This window comes from Blennius ocellaris, assembly GCF_963422515.1.
Source record: "Blennius ocellaris genome assembly, chromosome: 16".
NCBI lineage: Eukaryota > Metazoa > Chordata > Actinopteri > Blenniiformes > Blenniidae > Blennius > Blennius ocellaris.
Genome location: NC_137665.1, coordinates 2,873,356 through 2,897,212, shown reverse-complemented (window position 1 = coordinate 2,897,212; position 23,857 = coordinate 2,873,356). Strand labels below are relative to the sequence as shown.

General features: G+C 47.3%; 3 protein-coding genes across 3 annotated transcripts; 2 read left to right on the top strand and 1 right to left on the bottom strand.

Moving 5' to 3' along the window:
- Nucleotides 1-4,296: 4,296 nt before the first annotated feature.
- On the top strand, nt 4,297-6,576 carry pde6hb (phosphodiesterase 6H, cGMP-specific, cone, gamma, paralog b). Its single transcript, XM_080511159.1, has 3 exons — nt 4,297-4,361; nt 5,467-5,624; nt 5,729-6,576. Exons 2-3 carry the CDS (start codon nt 5,482-5,484, stop codon nt 5,844-5,846), a joined length of 261 nt encoding a protein of 86 aa, XP_080367285.1. The 5' UTR covers nt 4,297-4,361; nt 5,467-5,481; the 3' UTR covers nt 5,847-6,576.
- A 1,489-nt stretch (nt 6,577-8,065) lies between these two features.
- On the top strand, nt 8,066-13,186 carry LOC308141963 (retinoic acid-induced protein 3). Its single transcript, XM_080512238.1, has 4 exons — nt 8,066-8,431; nt 9,101-10,240; nt 11,020-11,075; nt 11,263-13,186. Exons 2-4 carry the CDS (start codon nt 9,139-9,141, stop codon nt 11,350-11,352), a joined length of 1,248 nt encoding a protein of 415 aa, XP_080368364.1. The 5' UTR covers nt 8,066-8,431; nt 9,101-9,138; the 3' UTR covers nt 11,353-13,186.
- A 3,118-nt stretch (nt 13,187-16,304) lies between these two features.
- On the bottom strand, nt 16,305-23,349 carry LOC308140922 (RNA binding protein fox-1 homolog 2-like). Its single transcript, XM_080510893.1, has 5 exons — nt 23,303-23,349; nt 22,695-22,736; nt 19,704-19,805; nt 17,899-17,974; nt 16,305-17,708 (listed from the first exon to the last, which is right to left on the bottom strand). The coding sequence occupies exons 1-5, from the start codon at nt 23,329-23,331 to the stop codon at nt 17,664-17,666; spliced, it is 294 nt and encodes a 97-aa protein (XP_080367019.1). The 5' UTR covers nt 23,332-23,349; the 3' UTR covers nt 16,305-17,663.
- Between the last annotated feature and the right edge of the window lie 508 nt (nt 23,350-23,857).

The window sequence follows — 23,857 nt, the reverse complement described above, 5'->3', positions numbered from 1 at the left end:
CTGCACTGAAAAACGTATGAAAGATAACGAAAACGTCTCAATCTGACACATTTTTAAGCAATAAATCATGATACGTGTGATTTTGTCCCCTTGTACATTTTCCCTACAGATTTTAGTACAAATAATATCATTATTTTATAGATTATAGAGATTTTATAAGGAAACTGAAAAATTACCCTTGAAACACATGAATGTTGCTCGCCGCCTGCCGCCCGCCGCATTTTAAGCACATTTCCCTGTAAAGCCGAGCGAAGCGAGCCAGACTGTTAATCTGAGGGGAGGCAAGAGGAAAATGAATAACTCTGTCAAATATGTCCAAATGTAATAACTTATTGATTCACAAAGCACTTTCTAAACAAGACTTATGGCAGAAAAACACACGTAAAATAGAATGACTGAGAGAAAACAGCAGAGAATCAAAAGTAATCATCAATAAATCAAATTAAATATGATCCAGGACATCAACAGCATTGCTTTTTCCCTCCGTGTGTGTGTGTGTGTGTGCGCTCACTTCTCAGGAAGGATCATCTCTTAATTCTTTTCATCCTTCCTCTGGAAGAGAACGTCGATGACAGTATGAAGGGTCACTCTCAAAAAAAAAAACCGGAACAAGACGTGAGATATTATTCTATTTCCTGTCAGTTTGAAACCTTCACAAGATTATTAAAGTGCATCAAGCTCTTCCGTGGACCGACTGCCACAGCGGAGCAGTGGAGTCCCCTCTCAACAGTCGTGTGTGCGGTGAAAATACAGATATTAAATATATGTCTGACAGGACTCGGGTGTTTACATGCATGTATAACGCCGAGGTCGCGCGTCATCAGGTGGTTCGGCGCTCATATCGGCGAGCCGTCTGAACTGAGCTGAGGCCGGATTAAGAAGTGTTGGATGTGAAAAGTAGGTCTGGACAGGATCTCAACAGAGATATCAGGCCGCCGCCACCACCGCCACCTGACCCCATATTTACCAAGGAAGCAGCCCGTCTGAGCCCTCCTTCCACACTGAGACGTTACGACACGTGCACATGTACACTTATTATTAGTTTGACCACTTTACTTGACTCGAGGGCTTCTGAACGACACGTTTTCAGAATAAAAACATCACATTGCTTCAACATGCTGGCTCCACTGTTTTCACTTAATCGTACCTTGTTATTTGACCAATTATCCCATTAAATTAATATTATAAGCTTCAACCAGTCATAATTTAATTGTCTCAATATGGCATATTTGTCCACTTCTAGGATTTATTGTCTAACACTCCAAAAATTGTTATTCATTTATTTTATTTGTGCATTAGAGCATATTATGGTCCATTAATCCAGATGATCTCCTGCAGAACTGACGGAGGAAACAAGACAATATGATGGTCGATTTTTTTTTTCCGGTTTGAGCACTACAGCTAGTTAGCACAACACTTTGACCACAGGGTAACCAGCCACGTCCCACTGGGAGGAGGCCCCGAGGTTTGACCTTTGACCCCAACGATATCTGGGATTTTTAGTGAGCTCCCACGTGGATGAAGGAAGGAAGGAAGATGGATGGATTACGTCTGACCTCCCTCAAATTGGGTGGACGGAGGTGGAACCAGCAAACGTGGACTCGACAGCGATAATAAAAATAGATTAAAAACGGCGTTTTACACAATGACGGACAGTGTCGGAGGGCGTAAAGCTTGAACACACTGTTGTGTTTGTGTTAAAAGTCACGTTTTTTTTTTTTCCTTCTTCTTCTTCTTCTGCCGGCTTTAAATTTAAACCTGCGATGAAATTCAAACATATAAATTCGCCTCGTATACAAAGTGTAAGTTCAGCATCTGGAGCGACGCTGGCGACTGTGGCTTCCTCCCGTCTAGACCTTCTTTTTTTTTTTTTTTTCCCTGGTTGTTGGGAATAGCTGCTCACGGCCTGTTTGAACTTCTTGTGCGGCGCGGAGGATCGTATGTACTGGAGGTTCGTCGGCACCGCGCTTCCTCTCAACGCACATTCGGGGGGGGGGGGGGGGGGGGGGGACCATGGTGAAAGAGCAGATCTGTCCTCTGAAGTCGTACTGAACTCGCGTTTCCGTCAATCTGACAAGCTGTAAAAAACGTCCAGTCCTTCCCCTTGTTGCGTCGATATTTCTAACCCCTGTGCCACTTATTTTCCGGTTCCTTTAATCTCATTAGTAGGTGTCGGGACCCAGACAGAGCGGCGGGGGGGGGGGGGGGTCCGAGACTGCGAGACTTGACACACTGACCCCGGGAGATATGTCAACACACACACACACACACACACACGCTCGGTTCAGCTCGGTTCAGTGGCGTTACGTTTCACGGAGGCGGCGTTAAAGACGTGCCAGCGCGGGTCAAAGAGGCCACAGATAAACAAGCTCATGGTGTTAGCGGTGATCACAGCAGCACGGCCCGCAAAGCTTTTCACTGCACCGGTGCGACGGAGGCAGGTGACCTGACCCGTGTGACGCAGAGTCACCGACGTGAAGGATCCAGAGCTTTTCACACGTTTTTGGTTCCGCTAGATTTGTGATGCGGGAGAGAGATTTATGATCGGGGGAAACCCGTAGATTTAAAAAGAAAAGAAAAAAAATGGCAGTGGGCTTTAAAAGAAGCCGCCTCCGCTGTGAGCGTGGAGGCTACGTGCTCCCAAAGAGGCTTATCCACCGTCCTGTCCTGAAAGCCTCACGGTGCAGAACGCCGTCGGCCTCAATCCTTCGCCGCCACGACGAAATCGCAACACTTTCCTATGAACACAGGATAAAAAAAAAAAAAATTTCCTTTTGATTTTCTCCCATTGAGCTAAAATACAACATTGATAGTTCAAAAGTCACCAAAAAGAGCTTTTTAAGAATCATTTTCATTTAGTTCTTTTTTGCCAAAAACAAAGCCTGTGCGCTCCACTTCACTCTTTGAAGCTAACGTTTGAAGTGAAAATGCTTCGTTTTTGCATTTTTATTTCTGAAAAAGTTTCATATTTACAACAAATGGCAAAAAAAAAAAAAAAAAAGAGTTGAAAACGATGTCGTTTGCATGTTCAGGATGAATTGATGAAAAAAAAAAATAGGGGTGCCAAACAATAAAACCGGCTCACTCGAGATTAAATGAGCTTCATGTGTTCCCTGAACTGAAATGATTTGTGTGTGTAAATTGACTAACTGGACGACTGAATGACTTTTAAGTGAATGTGTCTTCTTCTTGCTCATTTGGATGTTCTCCGTATTTATCTTGCTTCAAAACAGACTAATCTGGGATCCTCCCTTTAGATCAACATTTTGGTCTCACTGTGGCCACCGGCAGCTCAACCAGTCGTCTACGGCTTATTTACAAGGTTCTTCTTTCATAACATAAAGTAATAAACTACATTACAAATATGTGCTTTAGTTCTCTCTGTTTACAAAGTGCTATGAGGTTTTTTTTTTTTTTTTTTACATCTAATGAAGAAACTTTATCAGGCAAAAATAATATTATGAAGAAACTATATGACAGCAAAGACGTTTTCTTGTTTGACCAAACCGCAGCGTCTCTTTGAGTTTCTAGTGCTTCTTAGTAAGTGGCTGGTGTTTATCAGTTTAAAGTCCTGCAGCTCGGTGGCCAGACTCCTGCTGTGGCGCTATAACGTATATTTATAGAAGCTCTGGGTAGTACAGTTCTTGCAAATGTGTCAAAATCCCATCCGATCCAAAAACAAACAGGTTCATCCAGTGCACGTCCCTAAAAATGTTGGTGTAATAACGAGACACAGAGAAAAGGTTATGGATTTCCTGCAGTGAGCCTGAAGCTGATTAAACGCTTCAAACAGCGCCTGCATTCAAGTTTCTCTCTCAACACAAACACACAAGAAGCAAATGAGAATGAAACACGTCCGCAGATGTTTTTCACGAAGAGCCACGCAAGTCAGGTTGTTTACAGCGTCGTAGGAATCGGCACTTTAAATAGCCGGGGCTTTGTTTTCCGGACAAATGAGCTGACGAGGCCCCGCATGTGATCAGAGAGCGTCACATGGAACTGAAACGCGACCGCCAGCCCGTCTCAGATTTAGGCGGATAAGCCAGATGAAAATCCTGGGAGATTGATCTTTGACACGTCACGGCGAGCGATGGTACAGGCTCAGGGAGGGGCGGCGGGAACAAGGACACCAAGAACCAGAGGGAGGGGGGGAGGGGCGGGGCGGCGCACAACCAGATTCGTGTCGAGGTTTGGATGACCTTTCCCGGTGGACATGTGACTGGAAAGAGGGGCGATTTGGGATTAGAGGTGACGATATAAAAGGAGCGGCAGCGTCACCGCAACTCACAAATTCAAGGCGGCGAAGGAAGAGACTCCGAGCAGCGACTGGAAGCGGCCTCTTGGGATATCCGCGACCTGAGGTGAGGGCGAGCGGCACACCGCCACTCAGCTGACTCAAGCTATTTGACTTTGCGCTTTTAAACACGACTGCTGCTGCGGGATCTTGATGCTGTTTGAGGACGGAGCCGAAAGCAATGAGCGTCAATGGAATGAGGGAAAGAACGACGTCGGTAGAAAAACTGAGGGTGAAGAAACCGTGCAGTGTTCCGGATTTTCTTAATTAAACTATGTCGCTCATGCAACTTGCGTTTACAGTGACGAGAACAAAGCTGACGTAGCCAAAACGTTATTTCTTACTGAGCACAAAAAAAGTAATTGAAAATGGAGCAAGTTTTGGAAAGAGGTTCCATCTAAAAGTCAAAAAGTTTTCATTGCTGAAGAAAAGGCGAACGATGAAAAGACCCGACTGGAAGTGGAACGAGGGGAACAGGTGTGGGTGATTTGTAACGCGCTTGTGTAAAGAGGATTGACTTCGGCGGCAGACAGATGGCTAATGACCCGCCGCGGCGCCTCGTCGCAGCGCAATCTGCAGCATCTTCTCACACGAGAGCTGCAAGTTGATGTGCTCAAGGAGAAACTCTTGCACAGATCTGCAGCGCTGCGTAGGTCTGGGTTACGTAGCGTGCAAAAAAAAGAAGAAATCGGTGTTTTCTGAGCTTTGGAAGTGGCCACAACGGGATTACCAGAGGAACGGGGGTGAGAAAGTGGGGATTAGCCGGGACGATGGGGTTTGAGAGGAGGACAAGGGGAACAAACAGGGATGCCTTGTTCACGAGATTGGCCGTCGGAAATCAAGAGAGAACGCAGCGTGAGGAGGCGATCCGGGAAATTCTTCTGAGAGGAATTAAGCAGCCGAGTGGAAGTCTGAGCTCATGGAAAAGTTTGAGGTCAAGAATAAAGGTTGTTTCCGTATTGCACGCGGCATTCCTGCTGTCCAACAAGGACAATTAGTGTCCCGGGGGATCATAGCGGGATTAGAGCTAATCCGGCTGTTCAGCGTAATCTGTTCTAATCTCCACTGATTGAGATTAGGAGGGAAACGGGCTCAGCAGAAGAAGTCGGGAAGGGGGAGGATGGGGGGTCACACACAAGTCCTGACGCTTTGCTTTTCCTGCTTTTTCTTAGTGACCGTTAGCAGACATGAACTCGGCGCCCCCTGCAGGAAGCGCCCTGGCCCCTGGCGGGTCGACGGGCCCCACCACGCCCAAGAAGGGACCGCCCAAGTTCAAGCAGAGGCAGACTCGCACATTCAAGAGCAAAGCCCCCAAGCCGGGCCAGAAGGGGTAAGAATCCCGTCTCCCATGGAGCTACCGTCTGAAAGGACTTCGTAGAAACGCAACGTCTGACCCTCCTCCTCCTCCTCCTTCTTCTTCTCCTCCTCCTGCAGCTTCGGTGACGACATCCCGGGCATGGAGGGCCTCGGCACAGACTTCACAGTCGTCTGCCCCTGGGAGGCCTTCGGCGACATGGAGCTCAGCGACTTGGCCAAATACGGCATCATCTAAGCCCGCTGCCTCCTGCCTTCCCCCCCTCCCCCCGACCCGCTCCGCCCTGCCTTCTCTCCGCCACCATAAGGCCGCCGTCCTCCCACCTAGCGCCCTCTCGTCTCGCTACCTCAGGCTTTACTCCACTGAGTGGAGGGGAGGCTTAATCATGTTCTTGTTTTTATATGGTTATTATTATTATTATTATAATACGATGCTGTTTGCAGTATTCATACTTGAAATGAAAAGACGAGAAAAAGACCTCAAGGCAATTTCCTCCACCCCTACTCCATCCACCTGCGACGCCCCTCCCCCTCCCCCTCCCCGTCCCCCGCCCCAATGTGACGCAAGCAAAAACACTAGTTAACGCTAGCCTGTATTTGCTTCTAGCAGTCTGTTAAAAATGTAAATATAATCTGCTCGCAGTATTGAACCTTTCTACCTTGGCTTCTACTCTCACCTTTTGTACTTCCTCCCCACTTTTATTTCGCGTTGTATTTTCTACTCCTTGTACGAGAGTTGCTGTGAAACACCAAGGAGAGCCGTGACGACCGACGTCACAACGCTCACAGTTATCCCGAGTGGACACGAAGGAGGAACTCCCTTTAATCCCGTCTCTCTCGCTCTCTGCTGCTGTCCGAACTTCCCCACTTAGAGAAGAAATAAATGCACCTGTGTCTTGTGTTCCTGAGCACAAAATATGTACTTGGAAGCGGTATGCCCTGATAGCTGCAATAAAAGGTGTTTATTTTTAGTATTCAAGTTGTTCGTTCTCTTTATTTTTGTACATTTTCTCACCACGCACTTGCCACTTGGTGCTTTTACATATAATCTAAAATATTCTGAGGGTGATGCTCGTGGAGGCTCTACAGAAAACCCAGGTTTCAGTTAATTCTACAGAAATGTACATAAAGTGGGATAGAAGAATCAAGAGATTAAATAACAAACACTGATAAACAGCTGAAACCAAAGCTTTCACCTGGTCTTGTTGCATTGGGGCGATTTCCTGGACTCACTGCGTTATTGGAGTCTTTAATGAATTTCAAAGAAATTTAATTACTGCTTTTTAGAGGCTAAAAGACTAAATCTAATGTCGATTTTGGGCTAGTGGAGGCTCCAAAGTAATTTTGTACTTAACTGGCCAGCAGGCCTTTTTCATGGCGAAAGAAAAAAACACTGCTTATTTAATGATTATGAAAACTACGAGAGAAACAATACATCAACCAAACAGGGACAATATCAATGTAATGATGTAATGTATATAATGTATAATGCAATGATGTCAACACTGACCTCATACATTAACTTATTTATAGGAAATCTAGATGTTGTATGTTGGATATTCATGGTTTGTGAGACTGACCCCTATTGGTAATAAGGGGAATTGCACAGGTGATTTAATATTGAAATTAACCGTCATAAAAAAACAAAAACAAACTAGAAACCATAGAAAGAACAGGCGATACTTCGAGACGGACACAGCCAACGCCAAACACTGAATAAACATCTCTGCACGCAATCTGTCAACACTGTCGGTGCTCGTCAACATTTCCCAGGCACTCGGGTTACCGCGGGATCACTTACAAAAAATTCTGTTCTCATAATCTGTCCTGAATGACTGGCAAAAACAAAAACAACAAAAAAAATACCTCTATGAGACGCAACCCATTAGTGCCTTTCAAATATTTAGTAGCTGCTAATGTTTACACGCTACATCGCGCAAATATGTGAATTTGCTCTGCTCCTGCAACAAGCAGCTTTGATAATGCAAAACATAAAGCCGTGAGTCTCTGGGGCTTGTGCCACAGAGTGAACGCAGACCTGAAGAGTGACTTCAGATTCAACCGAACACACCCTATGAACACTCTGCTTGTGCAGGCATGAATGAAGGCGTAACGTACGGGCTTGTGAAAGACAACAGTCAGAGGCACCGTCTATTCTTGACGCGACTCTCCCCGAGGCCAACTCCTCGAGTTTACCCGTCGTTTCTGTGACTAACCGGTAACTACGGCAACCCCCCCCCGTGTCTGTTGTGTGTCCCGGTGAGACGGCGATGAGTCAGCCTGACTTGCCTTCAGACCCGCCCTGACAAAAATGTGCTTCTTGGCCATGCTGAGCACGTGTTTCACATGACAAAGCGCAATATACCGTACCTGCCGGAGACACTCCGGTTGCTCAGGATCAAGGGGCTTGTGCTCTCAGCAAATAGGATGCAAATTCGCAAGGGAAACAGGATTTATACCTGGGAGGCGTGGCTTGGCTCTTGTCATCACTTCCAGGTGCGTGAGCCTCACCTGTACTCTCAGGGAGGGACACGGTGAGAGCAGGACAGACGGGAGGCGTCTGGAAGGAGAGACTGTATCAGGGGTGCAGGTTTCTGCTCTTCACATGCGCTGATGCAAAAAAAGAGGGAGGAGGGGGGTTGAAACAATCCTGTTCAGACCTCGACTCGTTCCTCTTCCTGTTGCTTCAATATCGCCAAGACATGGACTCGTCTTCAGGGTAGGAGTTGCCAAACAGCTACTGCCAACAACTGAGTTTACAAGAGCCAAGACTTCTGAAACTGAAATTTACACCTTGACGAGTTTGGTCAAAAACCATAAAGGGTAAGTGCTTTTTCTATTGGAGGTTAGTCTGGTGTTCGTCTGGGTCATTTTCTGAAGTTTCTGTTGATATTTGGAATCTGGGTGTAATTGACCACCAAATGTGATTTAGTAGAAATACCAGAGCGACACCAGAGGTTAGAACTGTGGGGGGGGGGGGGGGCATACCTCTCGTCGATCCATCATTAAAATCACCCAAAGGTCGTCTTAGAGGAACAAAAAAACGAAGCTCTCGGCGACGGGCTGAACGAAGCGACAGCTATCAGACACGGATATCGACATCCGTCCAGTTTGAACAGCCACAAATCCACCAGGTGGATTTTTCTGTCACTTTCATATTCGTTCTCAGCGTCACCGTGTCCCACTTGTTTTTTTTTTTTTTTCCCTTGAGCCTGCGCCGCGGCTCACACACTCCTCTGCCTTGTTCTGGCATGTTTATACACTCCCTCCTCCTTCCCTTTGTCTTCACTCTCACTGTCAAACAACTCGGGCCTTTTTTTTTTTTTATTTCTTTCTTTTCTGCCCGTGAACTCTGCTGCACTATCCTCAATATCAGTCCGTTTATTCCCCGGTGTCAGACCGGGCAATTTATGTTCAGCGACTCCTCTGAGACAAAGTGTTGAGAAGTCAAACTGTACACACTTTGTGCTGACGCGTGTTTTTTCTTCCCAGGAGCGAAGAGTTGCTGTAACCGGAAGAGTTGAAGAACCATGTGGGCCACCCGAGTCAAAATGGCCTTTACGTTGAAGAACTTATTCATGCCCTTCCTCTTCTTCTACGCGCCTCTCAGCTGCCTTTGCCAGTCGAACAGCAGCAGCTTAATCACCGCCGCCACTCCCTCAAACGATTCTCTGACTGGCGTGAGAGGCTGCGGCACGGGACTGCATCCCATGTACCGGTACCTGTGCGACCGCCGGGCAGTGTGGGGGATCGTACTGGAGACTCTGGCGGCGGCGGGCTTCCTGCTGAGCGCCGCGCTGCTCCTCGGCTTGCTGCTGTGGTCCCTGTGCGTATGCGCGGCGAGCCGGCACCCGCGCAACAGCATCGGCGGCGCCGTGGCCTCCATGGCCATGTTCCTGCTGGCCACCGCCGGGATCTTCGGCCTCACCTTCGCCTTCATCGTCCGCCTCACCTCTCAGACCTGCCCCACCAGGCTCTTCCTCTTCGGGGTGCTGTTCTCCCTGGCCTTCTCCTGCCTGCTGGCCCGCGGCCTCTCCCTGCTGGGCTTCGCCGCCGCCCGGGGCTGGGGGGAGCCCGCCGTGGCGTTGGGGCTCTTCGCGGTGCAGGTCGTCATCGCCGCCCAGTGGCTGATCCTCGTGTTGGTCCGGGACAAGAAGCCCTGCGAGTACAGCCAGGAGGAGTTCGTCATGCTGCTGATCTACGTGATGTGCATCCTGGCCATCGGCTTGATCCTGTCGCTGCACTACTTGTGCCGCTCGTGCTGCACGCACAGCTACAGCTACACGGGACCCGCCAACCACCTGGGGAGGACGCACGGCGGACTGCTCTTCTGCACACTGCTGGTCTCCGTCGGCATCTGGGTGGTCTGGATCGCCATGCTCGTCCGGGGGAACCCCGACTTGGGCCGGAGGCCGACGTGGGACGACCCGGTCCTCAGCATCGCCCTGGTGGCCAATGGCTGGGCGCTGCTGTTGGGGCACGGCTTGTCCCAGGTTGCCTTGTTCTGCAGGGGAGAGGCCTTGTCCAAAGACCTCCCGCTGAGCTTCGCGGGCTGGACCAGCCCCAGCGCCGACATCCCAGGACTCGTCAGCCCAAAGGAAGGGCGAGAGAACGGCAGCTATGAGAACGACGGTGAGTGCGGCGACGCTCACGTTAGTCAAAAGGCGGCAAATTATGCTTGGGAGTGGCAGAAGGGAATCAAAAGAAATTATACTGATACCTAGCAATTATTTGGATTGTCTTGAAACATGCACCAAAAGATAGAACAACACTGTCTTAAAATTTTGTTTGAGTTCAAGGTTGTCCTCATTGGATGGGTAAAAAAACTCAGAGTGGTCCTCACAATGACAGCTACACCTGCACACACCAACACACTTTACCTTACATTGTGGTATTGTGAGTTTATATTAAGATCTGGCGTCACACAGGCACTATAATACTAGTTTAAAAAAAAAAAAATCTTTTTTACTGAAATCTTATTCTTTCTGCTGCAGGGGAATTTTCTATTATACAAAGTTTTTTCAAATGAAAATTCAGGACTTTTTAACTTCAACCTGTTATTTTACCGTACAAGAATCGCCGTGGTTATCCAAGTAGAAACAATGTCAAATAGAATCCACTCGCAGTTTAGTATTAACATTATTATTTCCCCCAAAAAGTTGCTAAAACAGATTAAAACCAACGACATTACTGATTCATTTCAAATATTTTTGGGTCAGAAAATGAACTTAATCATCTTCAAACATAACAATAACAAAAAAAAAAGATTCACAAAGTGACATTGAGACAATAGCTGCAAACCAAAAAGAAACTTAGTTCACACCCCAGCGCTGCCCCCCCCCCCCCTCCCCCGACGCTTTACCTCTCATGACCTGATAATTATCTAACTGCACCGGTTCGTCTCCCTCCAGGCTCGAGACCCGAACAGCCTCTGCGGTCCCCCTACGAGTCGGAATTCTCCATGCAAGTGAGTACATCTCGGGAAAAAAAAAAAAAAAAGTTAAAAATCAACTCTACACACCCAGTAATTTAACATCACGGCCTTTTTAGTAGTGTGAGTAATTAGGGCAAAGTCATTTAGTAAGGTTAACGATGGCCGTGTTTATCAGGGGTGTTAATTCCTGCGACATGACAAATGCGTGATTGTGTTTCAGGAAATCGACACTGCGAAGGATTACACCATCCCGCGCCCCGAGACCACCAACGTCCAAGAGCCTTACGACGACTATTACGGAGACGATTAAAATCCCATTTTGTGCCGCGTCTTACAGGACAGTCATTACTGCAGAGGGCGTCGAGTTATGAATCCTGCAGGCCCGCAGTCCTTCACCGCTCCGACGTCTCCCCCGCTCAAACACGCCTGAACGCGATACGATCCTAGCGAGATTTGTGCAGATATTACTGGTTTCTTTGATTTAAGTGTGTTTGAGACGTTGAAAAGATGCAGATGAGTGACATCGCAGGATCAAGCTCAGCTTTATCAAACCCTAAACTTCTACCCCGAACCTGATCCCGAGATTAAAACCTGGTTTGGCTCATTGCAAATGCCACTTTAAGATAAAATACTCCCACGATGGAATTTCACGAAAAGTCTCCGTTTCCACGGAAACGGCGGAAAACACACCTTTTTTTCAACAACGTCAACAATAACAGTGTTTTTCCTCGACTCCCAGTCCGTAATCACCTGGGAATGACTTTTATAGTTGGCTCACCCAGAAGAGCAACCAAACGTCCATGAGAACGTCTGCCACCGTGTTCTATAACGACGTTTATAATGTTTATAGATGTGTATTGTTCTCTGTGTGCATGCGTGTGTGGTTTCATTACAAAAAAAAACAGAACTCTCATTGAGAATGTCCATGAATAAAATTCTATGCAAAAAAACAAACAAACATCCAACTGGTGAGCTTCCTATCAACTGGAGGCACAGACTCCGCAAGAACATCCGATGCTAATTAAAACATGAAGTCAAACCATATAAACAGCCAAATCAGAACTTTTCATTCGTTGCATTCATGGATCCAGGCTTCGTCAGAAGTGCAGAAATGGTGCGAGGAGTTTAAAGTCCATAGAATCCAGCGTTCACGCACCAGCTGGTTCCACTAAAGTCAGTTTCTAAACGCGATTTAATGGACAAAACTGCAAATCACTCCCCGAGTTAAAACTGCCACGCGTAAATTGTCTTGTAATCGCTTGAAAACCACTCGCCAATATGGGAAATGCACATTAACGCCCCCCCCCGTCAGTGCGTGGTCGATTCGCTCAGACGATTCGAAAACACCTCTTTTTGCAGCATCAATGCAGTTTCTTACAATCTGAACATGAAACCGCATGGAGTTTGATGAAAGGGAAGCCAGAAAATGGGGCCAGAGGACGACGACGAGATGTCCCTACAAAAAAATAGTTCTATACAGTCATGAAACACACACACACCTGCAGATTAATGGGAACATTTGGCACCGATAGCCTTGTGTAAATAAATGCACTTTGGAGTTGCAGGAAACAATATTCCCAATGTACCAGTGGTGATTGTGACTTCTCCTCACCGGCAGTGACTCATCCCGCACCCGGTTTCATCATCGAGGCTCGACAGCTTCTGTTATATCCACCTTTCTTCTGTCAGGAAACTCACATCAGAGGTCTTTGAGTGGAAAGGAGTCTCGTGTGTGTGTTGTGCCCACATTGTGTGCCACTCTCAGATGCTATATAATAGGCCTGAGGTGATAGAGGAGGTGTGAAACTGTCACTTCGAAGGTGCCAAACTGCTGAGCAGAGCAGAGGCATCAGTGAGCAGCAGAGAGGACGGATGAAAGGACGAGGGAGGAGAGAGACGAGAACGAGATGAGACGAGACGGGGAGGGAGGACAGGACAGGACAGGACAGGACAGGACAGGGGTCCTGTCAGAGCGGTGGGGATGGCTGCTGCCATCACTCATTAACGTCTTCACATGCAAAGCTACAAGCAGAGTCCTGCACTGTACAGGAGGGAAGATGCAATGCAGCACATATTAATGCTGATTTTTGAATGAATCTGTAAAAAAAGAATTTAAAAAAAAATGTTTTCAAGTAATAAAACCTTCCAACTTAAAATCTGTATCATCTTGCACTGATTATCTGCACATAAGGCGCGTTGACGGTCAATTGATCTCTGACTGGAGCGTCAACCTCCAGGCAGCTGCTGCAAACCGGCAGTGGCGTCGTTTCCCCACCAGGGGGCAATGTCGGGGCGTGTCAAGCAGTTCACTGACGTGAATGAGAAGGAAAACGCTCAGCCGAGAAGAGATGGAACTGCAGGGATGGAGGCAAGTTGTGTCTTTCTGTGACGCCGCCGCCTCCTTGTGTTGGTCAGAGATGATTAAATCTGCGCCGCAGCAGAACTCCAGACGACTCAATCGGTCCCCACACTTGTTTACTTTCGCTCCACCGCGGCCCGGAGTGATCCGCCATCCAACAAAGGTCAATTCTCCACTTCAATAGATGCAACCCCCCCCCCCTCCTCAATTAGCCCAACTTCAATTATTCAGAGTGAGCTTGCCATCAAATTGGCAATTGGCCTCTCGTGCATTAGAGCAATTAACAGGGATATGAGGTTTGCTGCCACATCCAACCCATTTGCAGCCATTAAACTCCAGACGCAATTAAAGATTGTTCCAGATTGTTCCCCGCGACCCCCCCACGTCCCCCCCCCCCCCCCGACAGCAAGAGTTTCGGAGGTGGCAGGAAGAGCTCTGCGGTGACCCGGCTCGTCAATCATCCGACTCGGGAGAAGCGACTCTCGGAGAGTTCCTTATTGAACCGTTGCGAAGTTTCGTCACCTTCTAATCAGAACGTTGCCTCTTTATCTCCCGGGCGGTCGGAGGTTTTTTTTTTTTTTTTGTTCAGACTCTCTCCCGATTGGTCAGACGTCACTCGGGCCAAACACTGGAAACAAAGACGATAAGCTGGGGACAATCACGGGAAGGAAAGAGCATTATCGGGGGGGGGGGGGGGGGGGACATGCTCTGTCAGCTCCTGCGGGGTTAAAGTCGAGAGAAAGTACGCGAGAGGCCAGGGTTTAAAAACCAAACCGTTTATTTATTATATACATTCAATAATAATGAGAATAAACAGAAGGTAGACACAAGGATGGAAAAATAAAACATGGTGAGAAAATACATGTCACTTAAAAAAAAAAAGAAATCATCACTTGGATAAATGAGATTTTGAAAGCATGTGACGACTATAAAAAAAACAAAAAAAACAAACCAACCTTCACATGCAATTCAAACCCATTCATTTAATTGCTGTACAAAAACAAACCTCCCGGCGGGGTCAGAGGTCAGCGGCCCGACTTCTGCTCTCCGTGCTCTTACGAGCACACCTCGGTGCTTCTTTCCAAAATAAGATTCCCTCTAATTAGCGGAGACCAAAAAAAACCCAAAACAGAACAAAAAACAAAAACAATTGAAAGCTCGGTGACCGCGACGGCGCCCCCATGAGCAGAGGGTGAGCAAACTCGAGAGAGAGTTGAACCCGCATCAGGAGGGTCTAGTGTTCTTATGGTTGTAATTTTCAGAATAAAAGCGGACACGGAGGGGAGGGGCACAGTTGATCACCAGGACGAGCACGGAGAGGCAGAGGGAGGATAAGTGAAGCCGCTAACGCTTCCCCACCTCGCCGCCGCCGTCGGCACGGCATCACACTTCCTGTAACGCCGCCGCCGCCCTCCACCTCCTCCACCATCACTGTGATTTCAATTCAGTATCTCCCTCCTCCTCCCTCTCTCTTTCAAAGGCATGCATAGCAACACTTCCAATAATACTTGTAAGGAATAATAAGACAAAAAAAAAAAAAAAAAAAAAAGGAGGTAATGCTCGTCAAAGAAATACTCAACGGACCTACTGCACACGGTTTTCACAATCATACAGAATCTCTTGGCTCCCGGCCGCACTGTACGCCTCCCCCCACCCCCCCCCCTCCGGAAACAAAGTGAAAATAAGAAAGGCCGGCGGGGGGGGGGGGGGGGGGGGGGGGGGGGGTCGTTGTTCCTGTCAGCTGGTGATTAATGGCTCAGCGTCTCACCTTCACCAAAGTCCCACGACTCGCCGCCCACGCGTCGTTTTCATTGTTCGAGAGGTGGCCACCGCTGGGCCACCAGGCCTTTCCACATTGTTTCGGACTCCCCTCCTCCCCCCAACCGTAATTTACCGAGAATGCCCCCCCCCCCCCGCCGCCCCCCCCCCAGCAGGGCCGCATTACAGCACGTCCTCCGGTGTCTCTCTATGCATCTGCTCTGATTTCCCCCGTCTGTAACAAACAACCTCTGCGGCTCCCCGGAGGGGAGAGGCAATAAATTAGCGAGCCGGCGGCGTTAAACGTGTCGCAGGCCGTCGCCGCGGCCGCGACCCTCCTCGCTCCCCCCCCCTCCCCTCCCCCCACGAGCACTGCTCTGCCCCCTAGAAGCTCCACGAGCCGCGGCGTTCAGAGGTAAACGAGAAGCCTTCATGGAAACGCTTCCGCTCGGGGGTCCAAATCCCCCCCCCCCCCCCAAGACACGCGTCGGCAGCCTCCCCCCCCCCCCCCCGCGGCTTCAAAGCTTTTCCCAGGGTGACCACTGCGGCGGAGGACTTCAAAACACAGCTTCAAGCCCACAGATTAAAAAAAAACAAAAACAAAACAAAAGGCTACAATGAAGGCAACCATAGAAATAAGAAATACATCAGGACCAAAAATGTGCTTTCATTAGGAAATCTTTGGAACCAAAAAGGCAAATAATAATAATAGAATAATAGCAAGAAGACAGAGGGTGTATGGAGATGTGGCACAGGAGAGAGAGAGAGAGAGAGAGAGAGCAGTCCTCACGTTGACGCCTTCAGACGCGCCGGCGAAAGAAAACTACCGAATCCCAGAGAGAGAAATGATGAAGGCGACGATGAGGAGGATGACTTCAGAATTACATACGGTGAAGACAACTAGTTGAAAACGGCGACTATAAATAGAAAAGACCCCGGGAAATGAAACACCACTTCTTTTTACACGACTGCGATTACTTTGTATCGATGTGCTTCACTGGGCTGGAACCGACACACACACACACACACACACCCACACACACACACACACACACACACACACACACACACACACACACACACACACACACACACACACACACACACACACACACACACACACACACACACACACACAGCACACACACACACACACAAGCCCCTCCCCCTCCCAGTGGGCTGATGGCCGCTGAAATGACTGTTTCGCGGTTTTCGTGTTCGTCCGCCTCCTGCAGGAAGTCCGACGGTTTCAGGGGGCGGGAAGAGAAGCATCGAGTCTGTGTTTGGAAAAGAAGAAGTACGAGCAGCGGAGGAGGAGTCTGGGGGAGGTGGAGGGGCGGGGCGGAGGGGAGGGGAGGGGGCGGGTCTTCCACATGGACGAATTAGCGCTCGGCTGCCGAACAGCAATGGAGCTCCAAATTGTTTTTTTTTTTTTCTTTTTCTGCAGCTTCAAATGAGGGAAAAACTGAGGTAAAGCAGAAAAAAATAACAACAGTCATTTGTGTTTTTCCTTCTTTGTCGTTTTCAGACTCCGGGTGTTTTTTTGTTTGTTTGTTTCGCTGCGAGGAGGCGGTTTAGAAACGATAAAAAAAAAAAAAAAAAAAGAAGACCAACCCCCCATCCCCCCCCCCCCCAAGAGAAACACAGTTCAAAGTGGTTTGAATCAGTCTGATGTCGTCGATATCCCAGCGTTGCAAATCCAGAGTCGGTCCCACGTCTCCTGCATTCGGAGAATCTTTATTTATTAAATTTTTTTCAAAGTGTTTTTTTTTTTTTTTCTTCCTTCTCATTATTACACAAATATTAAACGAGAACCAGACGGTTGGCTGCGGATTCCTACCGCCACATTTTCGTAGTGTTTAAAAGTACCTTCTTTTCCTCCTCTCTCTCCGTTTGCTGTGCCAAGTTGTAAGTATTCCATGCAGGCCAAGATTTAAAAAAAAAACACAAAAAAATACCAAATACAGTTGTGGAGGAACCTTGGCTCTGAGCGGGAGTGTGGGTCTGATCGGGGCGGTGGAGGAGAACGTTTGGGAGAAAGTTTGTAGTGTCGTGCCACACAAGGAAAAGCAAGTCTCTCTGGCTGCAGGTCCCCCGTAGTGTTTCCTTTAGTTCTTTTTAAAAACCATCCTGAAATTGTGCCCCGGTAGTTCATAGTGAGCAGCCTCCAGCTTTTAACGTGTGGCAGTTTGCGTTGTTTTTTCTTATTATTTGTTTCCACGTCAGCGACGGACAGAAGAGAACAGAAAAAAAAAAAAGAAAGAAAGAGTCTGGGTTGATGATGTGGCAGTGACCTCTCCAACCACAAGATGAAAAAAGAAGAAAAAAAAAAAAAAAGTGTTGTTCACTTATAGTCCGCCTGCAGAAAAATGGAGGGAGGCTCCGGCCAAGTCAGGAGCTCGAGAAGAAAAGTGGGTTTTGGGAGCAGAGTGAAATTCCTGGGGTGTGATTTGTGGGTTTTTTGTTTTTGTTTTTTTTGTTGTGTTTTTTTTTTTTTTTTTTTTTTAGTAAGGAGCAAACCTACTGTATCCCGCCCGGTATAAACTCGCCTGAAACACACAGAGGAGACAACAAGCGGCGTCACGTGAAGGAAGGAAAGGAAGGAAAGGAAGGAGAGAAACAAACAGGCTGTCAATTAGAGGAGTATTGTTGAACCTGCCCTCTTGAGAAAAATTAATGTAAAAAAAAAGCTACACTCATTTATATTCTGGGTGTTTTGTGTGCAGTGGGTTCTCTCACCATGGCTCCCACTCCGTAAGCGGCAGCAGCTGGAGCTAAAGCGTGGTACGGATTCCGTGGTGTACACCCGCCGTAACTGTAAACGACAACAAACATGGTTTTGAAATCTGGTCAAAACTTTAAAACAAAACAAAAAACACAGAACGTTGTAGTTTTCACGTTGGGCCACCGCCTCTGCTTGTCTGATCATGCACAGTTGACCACAAGGGACTGTATGGAGCAAATCTACCACTGAGTCTGTCGTGGACGTATAAAAGAAAGTGATGTTGTATGAAACGTGTCGCTAATTTACAAAAAAACGAGCACATCCTGTGAGCCTCAACGGCCCTTTTTAATTCCTTCACGCATCTTTTCATCCTCTTTCCACACATTAATAATCTCCTTTGGTTACTTTCAGTCTGAATTGGCTTCAATCCTAAAGACTCTTCACTGAAGGTGTTTGTCAAAAAAAAACAAAAAAAAAACACGACTTAAATTAAAAGTACTTTTGTCACGTCGGTGAACGAGTGTGAAAAGTAAATCAAGTAAAAAAAAAAGACAAAAAGAAGCATAATGAGAAAATGATTTACTGTGTGTGGAAGTGTTGTTATTGTAGCACCAGATTAAAATCTTTTCTTAATTAAAAATCTGGTAATGGCCAGGGCTTCATAATAAACGCTATGAATCCAATGAAATGTTTATTTTTTTTGTTGTTTTTAAAAACAAAGTCTTGACAATAACACTCAAGTAAAAACATCTGAAACATCTACAGACGTTGAGCCATTTAAACCCACGTTTTCATTCAGGAAACCGTTTTGAGTTGTAAGTGAAATAACATGATTTCCCTCCTTTTTCTGTAACCGAGGCTCGTCTTTATCTCCGCAGCTCTTCTTCTATTTATTCATTTCCATTTTTTGCTGCTTCACGGTCGACTGGGCCAATATCCAGAATTACACTTTGTGCAGCTCATGTGAATTCACGGAGAGTCCCCACCTCGCCGCTTTGTCATTCAAGCGCGCGCCTGACATTAAATAAACAACCCGCACACTGTATTTGTCCGAGTTGTTGCGTTTAGCCCTGCGATCACAATAAATATTGGGACGACGCACCGAGGACCTTTTTTTGGGTGTGAAACCGGCTTGTGATTTCTGCATTTCCCTCCTCGTCCTGCACGGAACGGCAGCAGAGACGCCGGGGATCCCGGAGCATGACATCATATCAATGTCAGACCGGTTTACACTCAACTTTGGCCCTCGGCAACGCGTCTGTGTGTTTTTAAAATCAGAGTGTCTCGACGACACAGAGGCGGCATATTCGAAAAGAACGAACCCGGGAGTTGTATCGTAAATTAAAAAATCCTGTTTCGTCGACAGAAATGAATCGGGAGTCGCTGCAAACGTAAGGCCCCGTTTACACCTCTTCCATGTGGGAATAAAAAAAAACTTCATTTGCATTTCGGGGGTCAACTTACGCAACAATGGCGCTCAGAGTCACTGGAAACGCAACTTTTTTGAAAAAGTTCAAAATCCGTCTCCGTGTGGTGAGGGGGGGGAAAAGGCAACTTTTCTAAAACGGGGACGACAACGATAACGTTTGCCTCCGACTTCGTCGTTGTAATTGAAGTGTTAAAAGTTTACGGCGTGTTTACAAAACAAAAAACAAACACGGACATGTGTTTTCACTTGAAACGTTGCCGTGGAAACGGGCCCTTAACACCGTTTTAGGCGCCACACTGAAATAACTCGTTCATCTTTAAACGCGGTGAGGAGCTTGTCGACGGGCCACACCGGGCGGGCGGCGGCGGCTGCGTCCCCGTATGACCTCACCTGTCGCTGTAGGCGGCGGCGGCGGCGGTCGCCCCGGTTACAGCCGCAGGCTGGGCGTAGCGGTAGGCAGCGGGCAGCGGCGGCAGCAGCAGGGTAGCCTCCCTGGAGACACACACACACACACACACAGGACTCGGTCACATGCCTCTGAAGGAGGAAACACCTGAGCTGAGGCGTGTGCATGAGAGGGAGGGACTCCACAGATCCACAGATGCAATAATCTGACATTTGTACCCAAATAAAATAGTCCTGCGTGAAATATTTCACCCCTTTTTTTTTTTTAAAACAACTATAATATATTGCATTAGATAAAAATAAGGTGGAAGAAACACTAGTCTCCACTGCAAAGAAAACGTAATTTATTACATTAGATAAAACAGCATCTGCCAGAATATTGCATTTGTCTGTGTGGAGAGGAGGCGTGTTGCTGAACGTGGGACTAGAAATGCTTTATCAGTGAGACAGAGGGAAGAAATTGGACTGTCGAAGTTGAGTTAGATCGTATTATGGTTGCTCTCGGGGAGGGTGGAGGTTTGGGTAGAAACGGGGAGGGGGTGGGGGGTGGGGGGTGGGGGGGGGTAGAGGAACTGCTCACAACACGAGAGGTCATGTTGAAACCTGGCAGTGTCGTCAGCAGAAGACTTGGGTGTAATGAAGAGACACGTCAGGAGGACGACGGCTGTAATCTGGAGACTAATGGATGCTGGAGTGTTCCAGTGGTGACGGGCAATAATGAAATAATAACAATGATAATAAAACAGCATGTTGTTATAATACGTTGTGTCTTTTTCACATGAATTTAGAGAAAGGAGAAACAGAAAGATGTCAGGGACAACAACAACAACAACAACAACAACAAAAAGACGTCTCACACACAAACACACCCACACACGTCTAGACCGACAAAGATGATGTGGCTTCGCGCCGAGATCGGCATGCATGCATGACCCCCCCCCACCCCCCACCCCCACAAAAAAAAAAAAAAAAAATCACAATTCAGACCAAAACAAAAAAAAGCAGCAAGGCGTCATCCCACTGCAATCTGGACCTGATCAGAGCAGGAGAAACAGCAAAGCACAACAGAAACACTGACAATCCTCCGGGACGCCTGCAGGACGCACAGCAGAGACGGCGGCGGGGAGGGGGGGGGGCACGAGGGTTATAACAGGGGGGGGTGGTACAGTAACGCCTGCATGCAGCAGCTGATCGGCACATGCTTCACCCTGGGGGGGGGGGGGGTTAATTCAGGAAGAGACCGTGTTCTCCGTTTCAGCGTCTCGACGGGGACTTTTTTTTCTAATTGCTTCCAATTTCAGGGACAATTTGCGCTCCAGACAAAAACGAGCAGCCGTCGTCGGCTTGCATACGCTCGCAGAGGGAACTTTTCATTCGGCTCGTGTAATGAACTCCCAACTTGATTTTACTATCGGCGCATCTTCCAGCGCCGACGTGTCGGGAATGACAACTCGCAGCGCCGCTTTGATCCTCCCTCGCCGGCTGCAACGTCTCCATTTTGTCCGCAGGATCGAGTTGCGCCGGCACCTTATTTCTGCCGCTGCCAGGACGGATTTCAACTCTATTTTATGCTGGCAGAGGAACCGCCTCCAGGCGCCAGTCGTCATGTAGGACTAATGACGACGGGCTCATTTTAAACTGAGCAGGAAATAATACTTTTGTTCTTATATAAAGAATTGGGGGGGGGGGGGGGGTTTCTTGTTATCTCGGGACCTGGAGGCACAACATTTCTAATGTGTGCACAGCTTTTATGAGCTTTTTGTGTTAAGTTTGCGTGAATAAATCACATTTATATTACAAATTGCGAGGGGAAAAAAAAAGTCTCCATCACAGATTAATGTTTACTATCCAGCCCAACTTTTCCCTTAAATGTTTTCTAAGTCGTGTTAAGAACCGATCAGAAGTAATTTACAGAGTAATTTATTTCCTTGACGTTAGGATCACCTGGACACTGCTTCAACTAGTTTCATGTCCCTTTAAGTGTGTTTTCCTTTCCTGTTGTTCCAAGTCTCAATTTTGTCCTCATTTGAATGGCGGTGTTCCACAAGGCTCCGTTCTTGGGCCCCTTTTGCATTTTATTTTCAATGTATGCATACCTCATCAAGATTAGTCATCACCGCGGCCAAACTACTCGCATAAAAGTGCTTTTTAGTTATGATCATCTTCACTGGTTGATTAAACAAACTGAGATATATAATCCCATTAATGCCGACACACTGGCACTGAAGTGATTTCAAACTGTTATCGCTCACACTGGAGACCTCAAACGGCCCTACACCTGGATGCATTTGTGATTTAATGGCCTGCTATGATCCCTCCTGGTCATTAAGATCAATGGCTGGAGCCCCGCTGGTTGACCTCTGGTCACGACTGGTGACAGAAGGTAATTGAGCGCATTGGGGGGGGAAAAAACAAAAAAAAGCCTCCACATGACAGTGGCATTCAGTCTTCTTCTCTATATTCAATTAAAACTCTCGAAATGCTGAATTTTACAAGGATTTGTTTGTCTTGTTTACCTTTTGAGTCTCCGACAAGTGTATGCAAACATTTGACTGAAGCTGTATCGTTATTTTTGCCAACAAGAGAGAAACAAAAAAACAAAAAACCCTACAGTCAGGAAGCATTTTCATCCAAAACTCGGCAACAAAGAAGAAAAATAAAACAGAACCAGGCTCTCCTTTTGAACAGGCTGGCAAAGAAATAAGTACGCACTCGACGTATTATTTAGCAGTTTAGTAAACAAACAAAGCCCTTTCCCACATTTGGAATCAAGCGCACACATTTCAGTGAGTTAGTAGAAGAACGCAGCAAAAAAAACTAAACAAAAAAAACAAAAAAAATTCAAAGCAGTAGTATTGTTTGATATAATAAACAAACTAAAAGACAACATGTTCCAGGTCGGAAGGTGACTCGTAGGATCAGAGGGAGTAGTAACAACAATGCACACTTGTGGGTTTGGTGTGGAGTTGACCCTACCTGAGGCAATCTGGGACTAGGACTGAGTCCTGAAACACTAGTCTATAGAGAGAACAGAAACAGACCGTTGTCAACCTGGATACACACACACACACACACACACACATATATATATATATACACACGCACACACACACACACACACGCTTCTTGACAAGCTCTGCCGCATCCGCCTACAGAGCAGCCTTTGTAGTGGTGTTCAAGACCCTCCATCCGATCACTGTGCTGTCACAGCTGCTTTTTTTTTTTTTTAAACTCATATTTTTATTCTAAAATCAGTGCTGCCTAGTTTGACCCCAGTGTACAAACCCACGTTTGTAAAAAAAAAAAAAGAAGAAACCTTCTGGCATGAAACCATCTGGTATTGATGGAAGGTTTTTTTTGTGTGTCATGTTTGTGCTTTTAGACAGCTCGTCGTCGTGGATTCACCAATATGCAGGCAGCTCTGTGCAGCGCATGACTGGACGCACATGCAGAATCACCCCCAGAGGAAAACGACAAGTAAAAAACAAAACAAAGGAGCAGGAGAGAGTCGTGAGGGGGGGGGGAGAGAGAGAGGGAGGGAGGGAGGGAGGGGTGATGTGTTGGCTGGAAGTGAATTTACTTACATACAAGTCTGCAGCTCCGTAAAACCCATCCTGATACACCACGCTGAGAGAGGGAGCAGATTCAGGGAGGATGTGGTAGAGGTGGAAGAGGGAGGGGGAGGGGGAGGGGGGGGTGCACAGTCCCAAAACAAACAAACAAACAAACAAAAAAAAAAGTGGATGGAGGGTCAAAACACAGCAAAAAAAAGATGAAAGAGAGAGAGAGAGAGAAAGAGAGAGAGAGAGAGAGAGAGAGAAGTTATTTCACACCCATGCAGCATGCAGAGGAAATACAACTTCCATTTAAGCTCCACATCTGCAACTTGAAATTTGAATAAACACACTCGGGGATCGTTGCACCGAAATGAGACCATTAACTTCTACTGTTCCCCCGACACCCGGGACGCCAAAAGGCAATGAAGGCCACTTTTGACTTGCGCGAGGCGATGGCGGGGGGGGGGGGGGGGGTGGGGTGGGGGCGGAGGCCTGAGTGGAGCAGATATGGACAAGGGTATTTCCCGCATCCCAGTAATTTCACATCGTTTGAGCGTCGAATTTGAATGTGCAAGAGGCAAC

Excerpts from the sequence above, each read along its gene's own strand:
- LOC308140922 (XM_080510893.1), bottom strand. The coding sequence starts at position 23,331 with ATGGGTTTTACGGAGCTGCAGACTTGTAT. Across the intron at positions 17,975-19,703 it reads GCCGCCGCCTACAGCGACAG|TTACGGCGGGTGTACACCAC; the intron begins GTGAGGTCATAC and ends TGTCGTTTACAG. Across the intron at positions 17,709-17,898 it reads CTTACGGAGTGGGAGCCATG|GCGAGTTTATACCGGGCGGG; the intron begins GTGAGAGAACCC and ends TGTGTGTTTCAG.
- LOC308141963 (XM_080512238.1), top strand. The coding sequence starts at position 9,139 with ATGTGGGCCACCCGAGTCAAAATGGCCTTTACGTTGAAGAACTTATTC. Across the intron at positions 10,241-11,019 it reads CGGCAGCTATGAGAACGACG|GCTCGAGACCCGAACAGCCT; the intron begins GTGAGTGCGGCG and ends GTCTCCCTCCAG. Across the intron at positions 11,076-11,262 it reads AGTCGGAATTCTCCATGCAA|GAAATCGACACTGCGAAGGA; the intron begins GTGAGTACATCT and ends ATTGTGTTTCAG.
- pde6hb (XM_080511159.1), top strand. The coding sequence starts at position 5,482 with ATGAACTCGGCGCCCCCTGCAGGAAGCGCCCTGGCCCCTGGCGGGTCG. Across the intron at positions 5,625-5,728 it reads CCCAAGCCGGGCCAGAAGGG|CTTCGGTGACGACATCCCGG; the intron begins GTAAGAATCCCG and ends CTCCTCCTGCAG.